The following is a 19,543-nucleotide window of genomic DNA, read 5'->3' as shown; positions in this document are numbered from 1 at the left end:
TCCCGTCCCATAAAAAATAGATATCATCATCTCTGTCGAGACATCCGTAATAAATATCTTGATATATCGTCCATATGGTGGAAATCCAGAATGAAAATTGTTAAAAATAATTTACTGACTTATATTTGTACAAAACGTGTTATTTGAAAAAATATTATTTGATGCTTTCATTTGTTCGTATCTGCTCCACATGTGGAGCATATGCAGTCCAAAAAGGCAAGCTTGGTGGTGGCTCTTGGGAGGCATGCATATACGTGGCCCAGCCAACTGAATCGCCCTTTTTGACTACAGTTGTGACCAACGCGTGCCTAGGGTTTACCAGTAAGGCAAGCCCTTATTTTTCACTTTCGTGAACACATGACGTACCTATAATTTCTTCCATTCATACCATTCCCAGTACAGTAAACCCCAAAAAACATTATAAAGATAAACAATGCATTGTAATCTCGGCTAGATGATTCCAGTACCACAAACAAGCGCGCGATAATTTAAAAACAACCATACCCTAATTATGTATTTTTTATCATTTGATGCAGATTTGGTAATTTTTATTCGGAGTTGTTAGGCAAGCCAGGCTTATGGGCTTCTATGGAAGTACCGCCACTGGTTGTGACCATGCGTTGTTGCGGTTTATGCCGTACATATTTCCTCGTTCCTCACAAAACGACAAAAAGTCACTACCGCTTAAAATTCTTCGCAGGCATCGATTCTTATCGCTGAGTATACGACTGCTCTGGGCCCTTGTAATGTGTCATGATTCACAGCCGTAAAAGAGAAATTGAGTCTAATATTTACTTAATTTGACCCTGGACTGGTACCTGAAGCGGAAGGCTGATCACCTTCCCTTTGTGTATTTAACGATCAAGATAACACTGCTTCTATACGATGCAGTGCCTTATTGCACCATTGAGTGCGGATAAGGGTTAGAAGGAGATAAGAGAATGGGAGCAAAACAAAAATTATAGAGGTGGCATTATTATTTACGCATAAATTATATCAATACGCAATAATACATACAATTGCGTTATAAGATGAAATTATTTGCATTTTTTTCTTCATTTTGTCGAGTCTGATCATATTAATTCGATGACACATGACTGTTTTATGTTTCATTCCCCCAAAGATGTAATACACATGTTTTCAAAGCATGAATTGCACTTTGGCTGTTTTCACTTGACTTTGGCCATTCGGGCATCCAATAACACGCACGACAAGTATGTATAGGCGCTGTTTGCCATGTTCCCAGTCTAGCCGGACCATGTCGGCAAGTAGTTTGTATTGCACTTACTCGAAGCATGATTCACTTGACTTTGGCCATTCGGGGCATCCAATAACACAAATGTATGTGCATGGCAAGTATGTTTAGTCTTCTAACCATTATCCGCACCAAATGGTGCTTAGGGTACTGCATCGTATTGACACAGTGTTATTGATTGTTACTTACATGAAGGCAAGGTTATCACTCCTGCACTTCAGGGACCAGTCCAGGGTAATATTAAATTAATATTAGAGTGTAAAATCACTAAAATTTATTTTCACCCCCCCGCCCTGGGAATTGAACCCGGGACCTCCAGCACCGTAGCTTAACCAGCCAACCATTACATCACTGAGGCAGGCAATTTAACCAGTTTCCATCCTAATGCAACTGTATCTCAAGCAAGTGTATTTCACTTACTCAAAGCGTGACTTGCACTTTGGGTGTTTTCACTTGACTTTGGCCATTCGGGTCATCCAAAAACACAAACATGTATGCACGGCATGTATATATCGCTCACTCCTTTCAACAACGTCATATATCAAAAATTCTCAATTTTCAACTGTGCATGTTTTCGGAATACCCAGAAAATGTACTACATCCCAGCAAAAGCGGCATATGAATATAAAATACGTCATATTTTCAAACTATAAAAACGATTTCCTGAGAAATCAAGTTTTTTGATACAAAACATAACGGTACATAGTAGCGAGATATCGCTCACTCCTTTCAAGAGCGTCATAAATAAAAAATTGTCAATTTTCAGTTGTGCAAGTTTTCGGAATGCCCAGAAAATGTACTATATTCCAGCAAAAGAGGCATATTTTTAACTTAATATTTACCCGCTACAGGGCAGAAAATGTTTTAGCATTTTGAAGAAAAGGTAATGTTTAATTATTTTTTTTAAATATGTGAAATATTTTTCAAATGGAGAAAAAACCTTCAGGTTTTATCTAAAAAGATCTGTTGCACAGTAAAAAGTTCAATAAGTGGCTTGATATTTATTTTTAATACATAGTGTTATATTTTTAAACTTTAAAAACGATTTCCTGAGAAATCAAGTTTTTTGATATATGACGTTGCTGAAAGAAGTGAGCGATATGTGGATTTAAAAATAAATTCAACTTTAAAATTAATAGATGGTATTTCATTCATGCTAATAGCTTTTAATAACGGATTATTCAAACAGGGATTTTAGAGTTAACGTTTTTTGCCAGTATACCCACAATATTATGTTGGTTGATTTGGAAAATCAAACCCTGGGCATCACACTTACCGATACCGTGTATTACTTACCACTGTGTCAAAGTCAAACTTGAACAAAACCATTCCGCGTAATATAACACACGCTTCTATCAGTTTGTAAATTTTTGGGCTATCAAGCTGTATATATATATCAGAACAAGAAGCCTGAAAAACTGGACACATTTAAACAATTAGAGTAAAGAGGGTAGATATTGGCCACTCCATCTATTTTTTTTTATAGCCGAGTAGCCCCAAAAGTATTATATCAAGTCGAGTACTGAGCAGTTTCTGTTGTGGCCAAACACTGCGTCACCTTAAGCGGAAATTGCTTACTATTTAAATGACTACGTTTTATATTAAGCAATAAGAATATACAGACATATTCAGTAGTGTTTTTAAAAAATATATACATATATGTAATACATCACCTCAATAAGTTCGTTGGATGACTGATAAAACTTCTTAATTTGGGGTAATTTTTTTGCTAATTTTTCCTTCATACGCATCAATAACGCCATATAATGAAATTATCTGGTTGAGAGCCTCTGTTTTGCTAAGTATATAAAAAAAGGTCATAAATGGGTCTATTATTTAAAAAAATTGTCTGGTGCATTGCTAATTTGTTATTGAGAAATATCAAGAAGAAAAAAAACAAAGGATTTTAATTTTAGCTGCTTTTTTAATAAGAACCTAAAGGTAGGACGTTTAAAGAAATATTTTTTGCATTGAAGACAGTATTTTGGCTTCAAAACAGAATTATTTTAATCTTCTCCGTGTATAAAATTAGATAGTATTATAAATGTAATCAGGGGACCAATCATGACACAGATGCTTCTGCGCCGGATATTTTTTCAAGTATTAATCATCATGCTATCTTCTTTAAACAAGTGACTGATAGACAGTGGCGTGCATTTCATACAGGCACGTAAGCAGTGCCTACCCTAATGGAATGGAAAAAATATGGAAAACTGTGATATGTAATAATGATAATTTTTAAAAAAGATTAAAAAATCTGCAAGTTTTCTCAGTTATTTCTCCCCGCAGCAAAACACGCATTATTAGAGTTACGACAGCTAATTTTTTTTTTAAATGCTGTTTTTCCTACTGCCTACCCTGTTTAAAAACTCTATTGTAATTTTTAGAAGAAAAAAAATAGATGCCCATCTGGTACTACTTCTGGTAAAGAAGACAGCCCGATGATTAGTACGTCGTATACCTGGAAATTATCCAATGCGGAAGCAAGCATGCGTCGTGATCGGTCCCCAGTATGGCCAATAACTCATCACATTACCCTATCATTTCCACTTACGAAATGCGAGTCCGTATGCAGTAAAGCCCCCCTAGAGCGTTGATATAAGTACAGCGTTATCGGAGGGAACGTTACATGGGATAAATGTTTTTATATTGTAATTTAATTAAATAATGACTCATTTTAGTCATTTCCGCTGGTTTAAATGTAAAAGTACAATTTAAAATATGAATCCCCTATAACGTTCCCTCCTATAACACGGAACCTATCTCAACGTTGTAGGGGGGTTTACTGTACTTGAATAATGGATATTTGTTGACTGATTTGGGCAGAATTATGTTTCCTTCATCATCGTATGTGTATATCTCTAAATAATATATATAAATGTAATAATATAATTGAATATAACAGTATCTGTATCTGTAAGTAGTTATGAACTTTTTATATAGTAAAGAAGTGTTTGTATGCTATTATTTTTTTGTCTGTATATAATTAAATAATGACTTTAATTTTATGAAATATCTATAAGGAAATACAATATATGAGCAATAATGAGTTAAAACACTGCCTTTTATTTAAACCTATTAATTATTTATTTAAACCTACTAATTATTTTTTTAAACATAACACGTTCATTACTTTTGTTACTTCTACGGATGTTTAATTTTAATGTTGCATTTTCAACGAATGTCATTCCTTTGAAAATGCCATAAATAGGCGAAACAATTGTCGTTTTTTAACCTTTTAACCGCGTTAACTTTGTTCCTGAGAGACGCCCGTGCGCGGCGGTATTTTGCTGTTTTTTAAATGATTACTTTTATCATGTATTTAGTTAAGAAACGATTTATTTTCCTAAACAAAAACGTTCAATGGGATTCATTGTGCTTTTTTGGTACTCTATAATACACTCGTGTAACATTATTCTTGAAATATATCGTAGTATAAACAAATAAGATCGTAACATAAATAAATCAAAGCACGCATCGTGTGTGTCTTACCCACTGACGATGCGTAGCGTCGAGAGTGAGACTATAGGGCATGATTATGGCGCGGACTAATAACCGACTAATAACAAGAAAAATCAGGGATCTGTTCTTTTATTTATCCTTGTGATGTTACAAATTATAAGTCAGATATTTCAACAGATGTCATAAGGCCAAGGATTGACGTATTATTTTATCCAAAGTTCCACACCATGAAAAAATCCCTCCAAGTTGAACTGAGGTTCGAAACTTGGAGCAAAGTAAAAACACATACGCTTATGTCAGCCACGTATGGGCATGTTTTGTAAAAACACATACAGGTTTGCGAGCCGCGTGGATCCGGTTAACAATAAAATACAATTTATTAGACTCAAAAATCTATGTTTGATTGAAAACTTAATACATAAATCTAAAATATATGTACACTTTTTTCGAATCCCGTCGCCAGCGTTCCGCAGGCGTAAAAAACACCCATACTCAGGGCGTTTGTCCACTACACGGGATTTCACCGTCCAGCAGTCCGGTTTTGAAAAATAAAAACGACTACTATAGTTTAGCGTGTTCGAATTTACGCGCAACGTGTTCACGCACCGATCCGAAATTTTATGAACAAAAGCACAAGCCAATCGTGGTTTTTTTATTTTTTTATTGGAAAACCAAGAGAAAATTTCAACAAAAATAACATAATATGAGAAAATACAAAAAAAATAACAATTCCAATTATAGGTTTCCACCTAAGTAATCTAAAAATAAAACAATTTAAATAAACTGTCATAAAAGTATAACTATATACTTTATGACATTTCTTTATCAACTGGTCAAATAGACATCAACAATATTTGTCTTAAACGTATTAAAAGAAACATTATTGATGTCTATTTCATTAAGCATTTCATTGCACATTTCGCTATCTGTTTTAAAACGCTAACTGTGCCGGACAGTAAAATTACACGGATTTCCGGGTAGTGGACAAGCGCCCTTAGTGGGTAAATAGTCACTGTCACATGGCATTAGGGTAAATATGTGGCAAGTAGGGTGATAATACCTAGATAAATAAAACGCAAATTCGCCACCAATCATACGATTTTAATCCCTTGAACATTCTGCCGATTATTGACGCTGATTCTCTCCTGGATTTTCTTCTCCTCCTTGAAGGCCTGCGAGTTGGCCTTCCTCTCCACCCGCCGCTCCTGGCGGTATTCGCGCAGAAGGCGCTTGCGCTCGCGCCGCTCCGCGGGCTTCTCGTCGCGCGGCCGCAGCGACAGCGCACTCAGCACGGTGCCGACCGACTCGCACACCGACTGGTCGTCCGCTCCGCGCTCCAGGCGCTCCTGCTCCGAGTTGAAGCGCGCCAGGGACTTGAGGGTGACTCTGCTAGAGTCGGAGCCGTCTATCACGCCCAGCGGTATCCCGGTCTTGGCGCTGATTTTGATTTTTTTCTCTCGCTGCGAGCAAAAAAAAAAATTATGCGGGAGACCACCATTGTTATAAGAAAAAACTACCATTTTCAATTTTTCAATTTCAATTTGCTTTAAATCAATTTGCCATAAACGTTATAGGGGGAAACCTTATACGAGTGTACGTTATAAGGGGCGTTTACTGTATCTATTTATTATCATATTTACATGGAATGTTTTTGAACAGCCAATATTGTGGCATTTATTTGCATTATTTATTATAATAATTACATTTTTGGCAGCTCAACATAGATGACCATGAACATGGAAGTCTGGGTATTCGCAGAGCTTATGACCTGTAATAAGCCCTGTAAATACCCAGACATCTATGACTGGTTAAGTGATCACTTTACAACACCTAAAAACCAAACACTTTTTGAGATATCAGAACAAATCCTAGCATTTTCAATGCATTACCACTGACCGCCTCTATGTGATCGTGAAATGTCATGGTGCTCACAAACCTTGGGTTCATCTATGAGTTTGGGATGATTGTATATATTGGAGTAGGTGGAGAGGATAGATTCACAGTCCCACTTGTGGTGCTCTTCTTCCTGCGTACCAAACAGGTCTTCATCCTTCACCTCTTCCTCTTCTTCCGCTATGCCTTTCATTCTCACTATCCTGGAAAATCAGAAAAAATAAACAGGTTTAAAAATTTATCGGTTCTTCCTCAACACTAATAATATTTTTAATAAATAATTAAATAATATTTTACTTATTTATTCAATGCCATTTTTACAAAATATCGTCCCAAGTATGCTTTATATTTTTCTTATTTGCTGTACCTTATGTTATGTATTGTAAATGGTCAGCTGGAGTCTGTCCCTTAGAGACAAAATGTAGAGTTCACGCGTTCGCGGAAGCCTGACTGTAACAGGCATCAATAGTAAGGTAGAGGAAAGGCAATTGAGATGGTATGGGCACGCAGGACGAGAAATTTTGTCTTCTTTCTCTCTTTCAAAATTTAATTTTTTTATACAAATCGTCCACTCCTTTCAAGAACGTCATAAATCAAAAATTATCAATTTTCAGTTGTGCATGTTTTCGGAATGCCCAGAAAATGTACTATATCCCAGCAAAAGAGGCATATTTTTAACATGATATCTATACCCGCTACAGGGCAGAAAGTGTTGTTTTTGCATTTTGAAGAAAAGGTATTGTTTAATTATTTTTTTTAAATAAACTAGTTATTTTTCAAATGAAGAAAAAAACCTTCAGGTTTAACCTAAAAAGATCTGTTGCACAGTAAAAAGTTCAATAAGTGGGTCGATATTTATTTTTAATAAATTGTGTTATATTTTTAAACTTAAAAAACGATCTCCTGAAAAATCAAGTTTTTTGATTTATGACGTTCTTGAAAGGAGTGAGCGATATAGTCGCCAACCCATTTACTGGGGAATTTACCATGTCGACATATTGTCGCCATTACAGTGCAAAAGGTTAACCCTTTCAAGACAACTGGTTAATTGGCTTGATATTTATTTTTAATAAATTGTATTACATTTTTAAACTTTAAAAATGTTCTCCTGCAAAATATTTTATTTTTTATTTATGACGTTCTTGAAAGGAGTGAGTGAAATGTCAAATAGTATAAATTTTATTTTTATAACCTGATGATTGAATGATTATTACGAAACCGGTAGTCATGGATTACTGTTTATTAAAATGGTATTACACAAAGTGAAGGATGAATGATAAGGAGAGTGTTGAATCCATTCTGGACACTTGATCCAGTGAAGATCCCGGAAGAGTGTACACAGAGTCGGGTATTTACTTTTTGAGTTCTTTGTCTTCTCCGGCCTCATCAAGTTTGTAGAGTCTCCTCTGGTCGCTGAACTGCTCCGCGCATTTGAGCAGGACTTCCGGGGTGGCCGAGAGGTGGCCTTCGATGTCCTCCGAGTCCAGGGCACCGATCTCGGCGTCATCGTAATCCGCAAACATCTGTAATTTTACTTTTTTTTACATCTCAACACAGATAAAGAAGAATAAGGAATTTTGAGACATCTCAACATAGATGAAGAATGTGGATTTCTAAGCATTTACGGGGCTTACAACCTTTATAGGCTGGCTTAACCTGTTAACCGGGCGGTCCGCTGTCCAATTACGCAACTTGTAACGGGCGCGAATACTGATTCACTCCGTGTCTTAAATTCATGTCGAGACATGTATGGATGACTAATACCTTTGTTATTGGAAAAATATACGTCCATATACATAATATAATAAACATATATTTCAAAGACGTATTCATATGTCCTTCCCGTACCCGATATTGTTTACGTTTGACCTATTTATGCGTCCCGCCTGGTTAACAGGTTAAGTGATCACTTTACACATGTGTAACAATCACCAATTCTACCCATGATTGACAACCGCACTCAAATTCTTGGAACTTCTATATATATATAGTTCAATTTCGAAACCTAGTGCTTGAATCACTAGAATTACACAAGAGACATCTATTCGTGAGATAATGAAATCATGAAAAATTCTTATTCATGATATTCTTTCATAAACGCTTCAAAATTGACCAGCCTGACCTTTTCGAATCTGTCGTCCAGCGTGGTGAGGCCGCTGCTCCTCCTCATGACGCTGGAGGACATGGAGCACTGGGAGAACCTCGACCTGTTGTCCTCGTCGTGCCGGCGCCCGCCACGGCCCCTCAACCCGCTGAGGTCGCCTTCCTCCTCGCTGTCTGTGAGCTGGTCGTCGGAGCCGTAGCCGTGCTGAGAGTCCAGGGAGTCTTCATCTTCCGAATACTCTTCATCGTCCGCGCCGCCTGCGGAGAGACCGAGATTAAATGAAAAAAATAACCATAGAAGTACCGTAGAACGGGGCTACTTGAACTTTGATGTGTTAAATAAGTTCATTATTGTAGACCAAATACAGATTTGAATAAATTTTTTGTACTGGGCTCAAGTAACACATCAAAGTTCAAGTAGCCCCGTTCTACGTTATATTACTAAAGGTGTCTGAACTTTGAAATTCAGACTTTACTCAGTAAAAATATATCTTCTTCTAACTTTTCAACGCACCCAATGGTGCATAGGGCACTGCGTCGTATTGACGCAGTGTTATCTCGATCGGTGATCACTCCTGCGCTTCAGGGACTAGTCCAGGGTAATATTAAATAAATAAAGTGTAAAATCTACTAAAACTAATATTTATTTTCACCCCCCCCCTGGGAATCAAGCCCGGGACCTCCAGCATGGTAAGTTAACATGCTAACCATAAGGCGGATAAAAAATATATTTGAATAAATTTTCCAATTGGTGAACGACACAAATTCCCATAGCACCATCAGCAAGAATTCCATATCCGTCAAAACAATAACTAACGGGCGCCGTGGCGCAGGGTAGACGCTCGACTGTGAAATTGGCATCGCGGGTTCGATTCCCACCAATTGTAAAAAACAAATTAATAAAGATTTATTTTCAATTGGTCTGTATTTTTTACATTCACCTTCCCTATCCTTACTATCCTACCTGCAGACTAGCCTCTAAAGTAGAGTCTTATTCTTTTAAAACCATTCTTCTCCGCCTTACTCCTCATTGCTGAGGTTTGTGACCCTTGCAGAAGCAATGACTCTTCTCCAGTTATCCCTTGACTGCGCTGCACGTAGCGCTCCAACCACCGAGGTGCCTGATGCTGCCTTAATTTGATCGGTCCATCGTGTGGGGAATCTTCCCCTCCCTCTCTTTCCCTCCAGGCTACCGATCACAACTAGTCGTTCCAGGCTATCCTCGTTGCCACGCGCAACGTGTCCAAAGAACTGGAGAATCCGTCGGGTACAGACATTGGCCAGAGTCAAGCCATACAAGCGTAGTTCCTGGCGAATGGACTCATTGGTGCGTCTAGCTAGTCTTAAAACCATTAGCTGACTGTAAATAGGATTTTGCCTCACCTTCTTGCATAGCCAGATCCATGAAGTTGTCTTCCAGTTGGTTGTCAGGGTCTTCGAAGTCGAAATCTTCATCCATGGCAGCCACCACATCAGGGTCCAGATCCAAGCGAAGGCCTGCAATTAAAAAAATATATATTTAAACCTTTTACTTTGTGCTTAGTCATTTTTAATTTTGTTACCTTATGGGCGTTTGTGCACTACACGGAACCACACGGAATTTTACCGTCCGGCACGTCAGTTAGCATTTTAAAACGATGATTGGCTTGTGCTTTTGTCCATTTTTCTTCGGATCGGTGCTCTTGATCGGTGCGTGAACACGTTGCGCATAAATTTGATGGAAGTGAAGCATGGAGTTGGCAAAAGGATTAAAGTAGACCGAATGCAGTCGAAATGCATTTTCTCAGACAATATAGAAATATTATTTTTTGACATCTCATCAAAGGTGAAGAAGAATATGGAAGTTTGGGTATTTACGGGGCTGACGACCGTCATAGGCTGGTTTAAGTGATCACTTAAACCAGCCTATGACGGTCGTCAGCCCCGTAAATGCCCAGACTTCCATATTCTTCTTCATCTTTGATGAGATGTCAAAAAATAATATGTACTTATTTCTTTTCTGTACATGAAGTTTAAATAAATACATATTTTTTCAATATAATATACATACCTGACTGTGGAGCTGCTTTATTGAGTAGGCCGACATCTTCTTCGATTTCTGATGCAAACACGGAACTCGGCAAGTTGAGACGGACATTTTTCTTGGACTTTTTCTTCTCTTTGGGGGGCGGTAGTTTCGAAGGATCCTAATGTGAAAGCAAAACAATATTTGTGTCACTAAATGCGAAATAAATAATCAATACGCATTATATAACAAGTCGGTTTAAACATGATTTTTCTTAGAAACTAAAAACAAAAAAAAACAAGTAAGGCAAAAATTTTATTGCCGTGTTTTGGCTCTATTAACACATTGTAGTCGGGCGCTTCGAACAATAGACTCTAGCCTATAGCGGACGTTTTTCGCGATTAGTGCAAAAATATATCACTTTCTTAAAATTGACACAATTTCTAAACCAAATAATATTTTCGATTGAAATTTTCAAAGAAATCATATATGACATTTGATCTTCAAAAATAAATTATAATCATAAATTTAAATTAAGTATTCCGTATTTCACAATTTAGAAGCATTGTAAACTCTAAAAAATAGTCTTCCCCTCCGAGGTATCATTCCCTATACAATGCTAATATATTCAAATAATAAAATACCAAACAGTAAACTAAACAGTGCGAGCGGTATGAACAATAGTCCAATACGTGAAATGACTCAAAATAAACTGGAGATTGAGATCGCATAAAAACTCTGGATTTCTGGCGATGCCTTTACAAGTGACACACTAGCCAATCCGGACAAGGCATCTCAAATAACGTCAACAGACTGTCGCCTAGCACCCAGGTAGCAGATTACCCTTCAACGCGTTTTATTTCACGCTGATAACAAACCCGTATATTGCCGTTTCCCGCCGATAACCGACAGTCGACAAAAACGGCATTCGCCGTGTCCCGCAGTTGACCGACAGTCTGCGAAAAACGGCAAATGCCGTGTCCCGCCGACAACGTGTTAACACATTGTTGTCGGGCAGTTTTTTCATCAACCCTGATTCAAATTAGTATAATTATTAGGTAAGTAATAAAGTAAGCAAATAGAACCCTTCTAAGCATCTCCCTAACAGAATGAACTCTCTACCAACAGAATGTAAAAGGAGAAGAATGTGGAATGGAGCTTTAAGCTTTTCCCACAATGTGTTACTATGCATATTAGGGTCAAATACTAATCACAAGTAACCGCAATTCCCATCTGTACAATGTTTTTTGGTGTCTCTCGCGCTCTACAGTATGTAAAAGACACTTTAAAGTGTTTCCCGCAAACAATGTGTTAAAAGCATATTTGTTTTTCCTGAATTATCATAAAATTTAGCGATGGAATGCATTGCTGGTAATATCAGCCAATGGGCGCCTTAGCTTTACAGATATGTACCCAAAAGACAACCAAAGATCTTTAGCCTGGAGAGCCAATTTTGTATAAAACATCAAGTTAATACAAGCGCCGTGGCGTAGTTGGGTAGACGCTGAAATGTGAAACTGGCATCACGGGTTGGATTCCCGCAAGTTACACAATTAATTCTAGAACAATTTATTCTCAATTGGTCTGGGTGTTTGTTATGTATTTTTCACATTTAACCTCCCCTATCCTTACTATCCTACCTGCAGACAAGCCTCTAAGAATAGAGGTTTTGCAGGTTATTCTTTTTTTTTTTTAATTAATCAATGGTCAAATAAATATAAGTGATTTTTTTCATAGTAATATTTATTAAATATTACCCTGGACTGATACCTGAAGCGGAGGGCTGATCACCTTTCCTTCATGTGTAAACGATCAAGATAACTCTGCATTTATATGACGCAGTGCCCTATGCACCATTGGGGTGCGGATAAGGGTTTTTTTTTTTTTTTTTATTATTAATCAATGACGGGTTTACTCACAACTGCAGGTGCCCAGTGAACAGACACATCCTGTGAATCCTTTAGATGCTGAAGGTAATCATATTCATCATCGAAAAACACTCCAAATTTTCTTTCTTCTTCTTTTCTTTTGCCCACTTCTCCCTGAAAGATAAAATTATGAATATTTATGTTATGGTTTGAAAGTAGTCTGACATTCTGTTTATATGGTAGGAACATATAAACAGAATGTCAGAAGACAGACTTCCACGTATCGCCCTCTAAGGCAACCCTGAAGGACGCAGACCCCCAGGAAGACCTCCGAAAAGACGGAAAGACAGCTGGGAGTCGACATCCCGAGAACGACATGCGGAGGCACAAACAGATCCCTAGGATCTACAAAAGAAGAAGGTTTGAAAGTCACAATAAGATAAGTATACCGATTGTCGTCCATGTCGTTTTCTTCAATTTTTGGAATAAAAAATTGGTTGAGCATGGCACAGTAATGCTCAGTAATGAAGATGATCAGTAATAACTCGCTTTTTATGGTCACAATACACCTAATGTGGTCGCAGTGACATAAGGGATGCAAGATCCCTCGATCTCACAAAAAAAACTCGATTTTGACTTAACCCTTCCCTTACGGTGCTAAAAAAAACTTCCGCGTGCACAGCTAATATGTATTTTGTACACCATATGAAAATATCCTTTAAAAACGGGAAAAATGTAAATATTTGTAAATGTTGCTTTTATTGACCAAAGTCGAAGTTATAGTGTAACAATTTTGTAATGTTAGCTCTGATAATTACCTGAAAATGAGAAAAAAGACATTGCAAGTGGCCGTTATAGCTGGCGTAGCGACACAACCGTCGCGTAAGACGATCTGCGCACTACTGGACTGGCGGAGTAAACATGTTACAACATAATTATGTGGGGACTTTATTTTCCCCCAATTTTGGGTATTTGGCCTAGATTTTCGGGGAGTTCTGAACCTTGGCATTGGCATCGCTGCTAAGAATAGTAAAAAACCTGTAATTAGGAACCTTTTGCTGTTTGTCTGCAGCCTCGACTAGGACATGCTGGGGTGCAGTCTCGTCAGCGGCTAGAGGGTCCTTCTGCGACCTGTGGACGAGGTGAAACGTCACGGCATTTTTCCGATCTATAAACTTTTTTGCTTTCGGCTAGAAACAAAAGAAAAATCCACATTAAACAATACTAAAAACCATATATAAAAAATATTTTGACACTTCAAAACAGGCAGAATACGGCGTGACAGCGCAGTTGTTGGTTAAATTTTAACCAACAGCAATTATTTTGAAATACGTACCATTTTTTGCAAATTTATGAAGGTTTATGTGAAGAATTATATATGAACCCCCGTTTGACAAAATAAAAACACACCACGTTTGACAGAAGCCATGTGTAAAAAGAACCATAAACAATATGAAAACAAGAACAAAAATATGCGGTTTTTTTTCTTGTGGAAGTAAGTACTTACTTTTAATTAAATTGAGGATTTCATAACATTCTAAAGGAACAAATACAGATATATAAGTGTATTTTAATTTGATATTATATTTCAATTCCTTTTTGATAACATTCTGATGACATTCTTTCATTTTCAAAATCTTGCTGACCTACTGCACCATAGACTATAATTTGTTATTTTGTTGTCATCGTGGGTCGGTGTACGCTGTTCCATCGTCCGCTGCAAATGTCATTCATACTGATTCATACATTATACGTTATACATTATTTGTTCGTTTGCTTGGTGCGCGATACTCAACAATGAAGGTTACCGTGACTACCCTTTCCGACGATATTTTCAGTTTAGACGTTTCCGAGGACCTGGAATTGGAGAATTTCAAGGCATTTTGTGAAGTGGAATCCGGTTTCCCCGCCCGTGAAATCGTGCTCAATTTCCACGGCAGGCTTCTTAACGAGGAGAAGAAGACCTTGAAAGAGCTCGGAGTCACCGATGGCGACGTTATAGTGCTGCAGCATATGCTTCAATCCTCTAACGATGTCCCGATGCCGAGTGTCGAAACTAGGCCTCCGCCTACTCCGACGGGGCTTCCGGCACTCGATTTCAGCAGCATTAGAGTTCCGGGAACCGTAGTCAATCCCCAGAACCCTAGTTTCGGAGTCGACGATGATCCTAAGAAAATAAGAGACATGTTTATGGCGAACCCCGACCAATTGGCCCTTCTCAAACAAAACAATCCCAGACTCGCCGACGCGCTGCTGACGGGAAATCTAGACGCTTTCTCCGCCGTGTTGAAAGAGCAGGTAGCTGCGAGGGCCGAGAGACAGCAGCAGAGACTGAGAATGATGAATGCGGATCCTTTCGACACTGAAGCGCAGAGGCTAATCGCCGAAGAAATCAAACAGAAAAATATCGAAGCGAACATGGAAGCCGCTATGGAATACAACCCGGAAACATTTGGCACTGTCGTAATGTTATACATCAACTGCCACGTCAACGGCTTTCCCGTCAAAGCTTTCATAGATTCCGGAGCGCAGACCACCATCATGTCCTCGGCATGCGCTGAGCGCTGCAACATCATGCGACTGGTCGACACGAGATGGTCGGGAATAGCCAAAGGAGTCGGAGTACAAAGAATCATCGGCAGGATCCACATGGTACAAATGCACATTGAAAATGACTTCCTAACTACGTCATTTTCCGTCCTGCAAGACCAACCGATGGACATGATACTGGGTTTGGACATGCTGAAAAGGCATCAATGCAATATCGACTTGAAAAAGAACGTACTGCGCATCGGCACGACTGGAACTGAAACCCATTTCTTAGCCGAAGGGGAACTTCCCAGAGTATCGTCCGCTGAAGATGAATTAGCCGAAAGTTTACTAGCTTCGAGTGAGGCGTTGAAACGTACTGAAAACCAGCCCACCACTTCAGCCGCTACCCAAAACAGCAACGAGTCAACGATACAGGAATTGATGAAGATGGGATTCACTAGGGAACAAGTCGAAACCGAGCTTCAGCGCTCGGGAGGGGACAAGTCAAAAGCGACTGCCGCGTTGATAGCCAAGTCCCTGCGCTTCTGACGTCCTTCCACGCCGCACTGCCACGCTCGCGAGACCTCACCGAACCCGATAACACTCCATCGCAGGGTTCCTTTCAATGTGTAAGCCGTACAGTCGAAGTTTCTTCCGGAAACTCGGCCTCATCTTTCACCCGATGCCCTTGTGTAAATGTAATTGTGATCTCCGAATTTAAATTCGTAACATGCGTCCAAGTTGGACCTGACCACGCATACAAAAACATCCCAACCTTCGTAATAATGTGACCTTTTTTTAAAAGTTTTATAATCACCGTTGTATTGACCCTTATACACATACAATAATGCTCAAGGCACTGTATGGAATCTACAAAGCGTTAATTGGATGAAGATAACGCTGCACTTCCACTACCAACAATACATTCAAATAAAACCAAACTTCACAACAGCATTTCAATTTAAAATTCCTTTTACATAATCACACAAAATGACTGATTTAATATTTTTTTAGCATTTTCACGTAATTAATTTAAATTGATCCAACTTGGTACACATGTAGAATAAGGACTGTTAGTTTTAAATCCCCTTTTATTTTAAGTGATATTAAGAAATGCAATCGTTGACATTTTGAATATTAATTGACACGTTTTCTAACGTGATATTATTTCATTTTACGTACTTGGTCCACGTTTTATTGGCCTTCTGAGTTTGACCAATAAAAAGAGAATCAATTTTTTATATGTTGAAGGCATTTTTTTATTTTTTACACTGTGGAAAGATATGATATTCTCTTATTATATTAATTATATAATTTTTTAACACGTTGACCGCCAACTATGAGATAATTTGTAGATTGCGTTCTTTGCTAGGATGCTGACTAGGAGTTATCTCGTACAGTGTTTACTTGCCATATTTGTGCAGCTATGATCAAATTCCTAGTATATCAGTGCTAATATGGATAGATGGCGCTTGGGAAGAGAACAAAACATCAATGCTGGCTTACATGAACAGAAAATTTATTAATAAACGAACAGAAAATGTAATTATGTACTATAATTAGAGTTTCTAATAATATATTGTAATATGATTACAATGATTAAAGAAAACACTTCGTTTTTTACATCTTGAGTTTTATTATAGACTACATGTTTCAGAAGTTAAACTTCCATCATTCATACAGACCTGAATGATGGAAGTTTAACTTCTGAAACATGTAGTCTATAATAAAACTCTAGTGGTAAAAAATGAAGTGTTTTCTTTAATCATTGTAACATGTCTTACCACAAAGTTAATGCCGAAACAATAAATAAAGTAATATGATTAAATGAAATTGGCTTTTTAGACTGGAATTCTGAAAATTGCCGTGGCAGTCAACGTGTTAAAACACTCGGATTATTCTTAGACAGACTGGCTGATTTTTACATTGTTAATGTATATATTTATTTTTAAAAAAAACAAAGGAAACTATATTTACCTCACTTTACAATTTTTCCAAAATATTTAATGAAATAAATATGTGAATTTTTGATCAGGAAATTTTAGCAAAAATAAAGTTTACCTAAAACTGAGACAATGCTTTCTGATGACTGACTTAATTTTTTTTTTCATCTCCCCCATTTCGATGAAATTTTATTTTGCATCCAGATTGTACAAATGAAGTTGTATGGCTTACACGTTTTGAGTTGCTTTTTTATATTCACTGAGCTTTTTCACATATTATTATGAATTTCTGCCAAATGTACAAGATTTTGCACACTTGGCTACTTGGTTTATATACGATGACAAGCATTTGGCATATATTCAATGACAAAAGACTTGCACCTTTTGTAATTTTAAGCAAGCAAAGTCACCATGTTAAATTTAAGATTTATTTTATAGATTTATATATGAATGTGATGGAAAAAAAATATTTGCTGGGAATAATTGTTTTATTTATTTAATCCTTTAAAAAATATATATTATTGACTGCCTGTACCATGTGTTGCTGTGACTCAGTCTGCTTAAATAGAAAAAAAATTTAAAAAATAGCCAACCTTTCCATATGCGTAATTGAACAATGTTTATGAAGCAATGAAAATATCAAAAATCTGTGAAACAACAATACAATTGAAAACATTTAAAATGCTAAGTGACATGTCAGTCATGAGTAATGTTTAGTTTTGTATTATTGCTGTTACGCTTAACAGAAGGCCTGCCATGAAGGAAATAACACGTTATACCTATCAACTAGCATAACAGGCAAGAGTCTTCGAGATAGATTGAGAAATGCCAAGATCAGGGAAATATCCGAGATCGAAGATGTCGTTAGGTGGGGAAGGCAACGAAGAAGACAATGGTATGCGCATGTGAGGAGAATGGAACCATCCAGACTCCCCCACATCGCATTGTACGGCCAACCCCATGGTAGACGACTCCCGGGCAGACCACCAAAGAGATGGGCCGATAGCTGGGAATAGAGACGTCGCAGGAGGTTAATCCCTCTTAAAAACAGGCCCCAAGGCCTATAATAATAATAAGAAGAAGAAGACCTATCAACTGTATATTTTTATTTATATAGATAAAAATGCAAGGTATTAAAATTTCTAAGCAATTAGTGAATGAGATTTTGAACAAACAAATATTTACATATTTTTAAATAGGTAATTTAGATTGAAATTGCTTTATCTACAACTTCAGCTAATAACTGGTGTGGCCAAAGGCATTGGCACAGTTGAGTGCTGCTTGACTGCGAATCTAACATTGTGGCTTCGATTCCCATCAATTACTAAGAAAACTTGATTCAGATTTTTTGGGACTCGTACACGTTAGCAGTGTTATAGGTCACACAATCTAGTATGAGTATAGCCCCGAGTGCCCTAGTCATCACATCTTTTTTTATTACCTTTATTCTTCTTCTTTTTCTATAGCTCCTTATCTGTACCGAATACTGCATGGGGTACTGCATTGCAACAATGCTGTGTTACATTAATTGTTAATTATTTTAGGACAAGATGATCAATTCTACTCTTTTGGTACCAGTACATATTGATATTAAATACATATTACAGTGATAAAACAATTATATTTATTTTGATCTCCCTGGGTATCCAACCCGCGACCTCCAGCATGGTAGCCAAATGTGCTAACCACTACACTATAGAGGCGGACAATCAGCTATATTACCTTTACCATTTTGTTTCTCGTACAGCAGCATAATGCATAATATCCTTGCTCTGAACTACTTCAATTTCATCATCAGTATCTTTTCAAAAGAAGAAGAATCTGGAGTGAAGGACTGATCACCATATAATTGATGATCTAGTAAACACTGCAATGATCCGACGTAATGCCTTATGCATCACCTAGGGGTACAAAAAGGGTGCAGTAAGTCACAATGTATGTTTCATACTATCCTTCCCTATACCTTTCATTCCTATCTCCGGAGGTAATATGAAGGCTTCGCAAGATACAACTGAAAAACAACATTGAATCTATACAACTGTAGTAGACAAAGGTTGATAATTCTGTGGTTTGATGGCCTATGCTATTGCTAGCGCTGTCCAACTATGGAGCATCCTAGTGTTACCTCTCAAACCTTTGCAGGTAGACAACTCCAGTTCCAGAATAGCTCTTTTGCTAGACAGATATCATGTTAATGAATTGTTATGAAATTTACATCTGCAGTGTTCACATTTCAATACACCAATCTATGAACTATTTAATATGTTTACCAATCCAGTCTATATTAGTAACTGACTGCAATATTATTAGGTAAGTGGTTCATTACAATCATATTCTTCCAACTCACAAATTATTGCATTCGGTGATGTGAACATATTTATGATGTATAAATAAAGGACAGTCTATAATATAAGGCACCCAAGCCTGGTTCTTATGATTGCAGAGGGCATGAGCGAAGGCACAAAGTAGACTCCATTTAAAC

General features: G+C 37.5%; 2 protein-coding genes across 2 annotated transcripts; one reads left to right on the top strand and one right to left on the bottom strand.

Annotated features, from left to right (window-relative positions):
- Positions 1-5,797: 5,797 nt before the first annotated feature.
- LOC148312000 (protein LTV1 homolog) lies at positions 5,798-14,045 on the bottom strand. Its single transcript, XM_088277977.1, has 9 exons — positions 13,923-14,045; positions 13,639-13,776; positions 12,638-12,760; positions 10,764-10,899; positions 10,097-10,210; positions 8,733-8,971; positions 7,967-8,133; positions 6,654-6,813; positions 5,798-6,177 (listed from the first exon to the last, which is right to left on the bottom strand). Exons 1-9 carry the CDS (start codon positions 13,923-13,925, stop codon positions 5,809-5,811), a joined length of 1,449 nt encoding a protein of 482 aa, XP_088134103.1. The 5' UTR covers positions 13,926-14,045; the 3' UTR covers positions 5,798-5,808.
- A 223-nt stretch (positions 14,046-14,268) lies between these two features.
- LOC148311999 (protein DDI1 homolog 2-like) lies at positions 14,269-16,793 on the top strand. Its single transcript, XM_088277976.1, has one exon. The coding sequence runs from the start codon at positions 14,384-14,386 to the stop codon at positions 15,665-15,667; it is 1,284 nt and encodes a 427-aa protein (XP_088134102.1). The 5' UTR covers positions 14,269-14,383; the 3' UTR covers positions 15,668-16,793.
- Positions 16,794-19,543: the final 2,750 nt, after the last annotated feature.

Source organism: Brachycentrus maculatus, unplaced genomic scaffold (assembly GCF_059751285.1).
Source record: "Brachycentrus maculatus isolate JH-2025_06_01 unplaced genomic scaffold, ASM5975128v1 h1tg000053l, whole genome shotgun sequence".
NCBI lineage: Eukaryota > Metazoa > Arthropoda > Insecta > Trichoptera > Brachycentridae > Brachycentrus > Brachycentrus maculatus.
This window is presented reverse-complemented; position numbering and strand designations above follow the sequence as displayed.

Excerpts from the sequence above, each read along its gene's own strand:
- LOC148312000 (XM_088277977.1), bottom strand. Across the intron at positions 12,761-13,638 it reads CTGCAGACAAACAGCAAAAG|GGAGAAGTGGGCAAAAGAAA; the intron begins GTTCCTAATTAC and ends TTTATCTTTCAG. Across the intron at positions 10,900-12,637 it reads TTCACTGGGCACCTGCAGTT|GATCCTTCGAAACTACCGCC; the intron begins GTGAGTAAACCC and ends CTTTCACATTAG.
- LOC148311999 (XM_088277976.1), top strand. The coding sequence starts at position 14,384 with ATGAAGGTTACCGTGACTACCCTTTCCGACGATATTTTCAGTTTAGAC.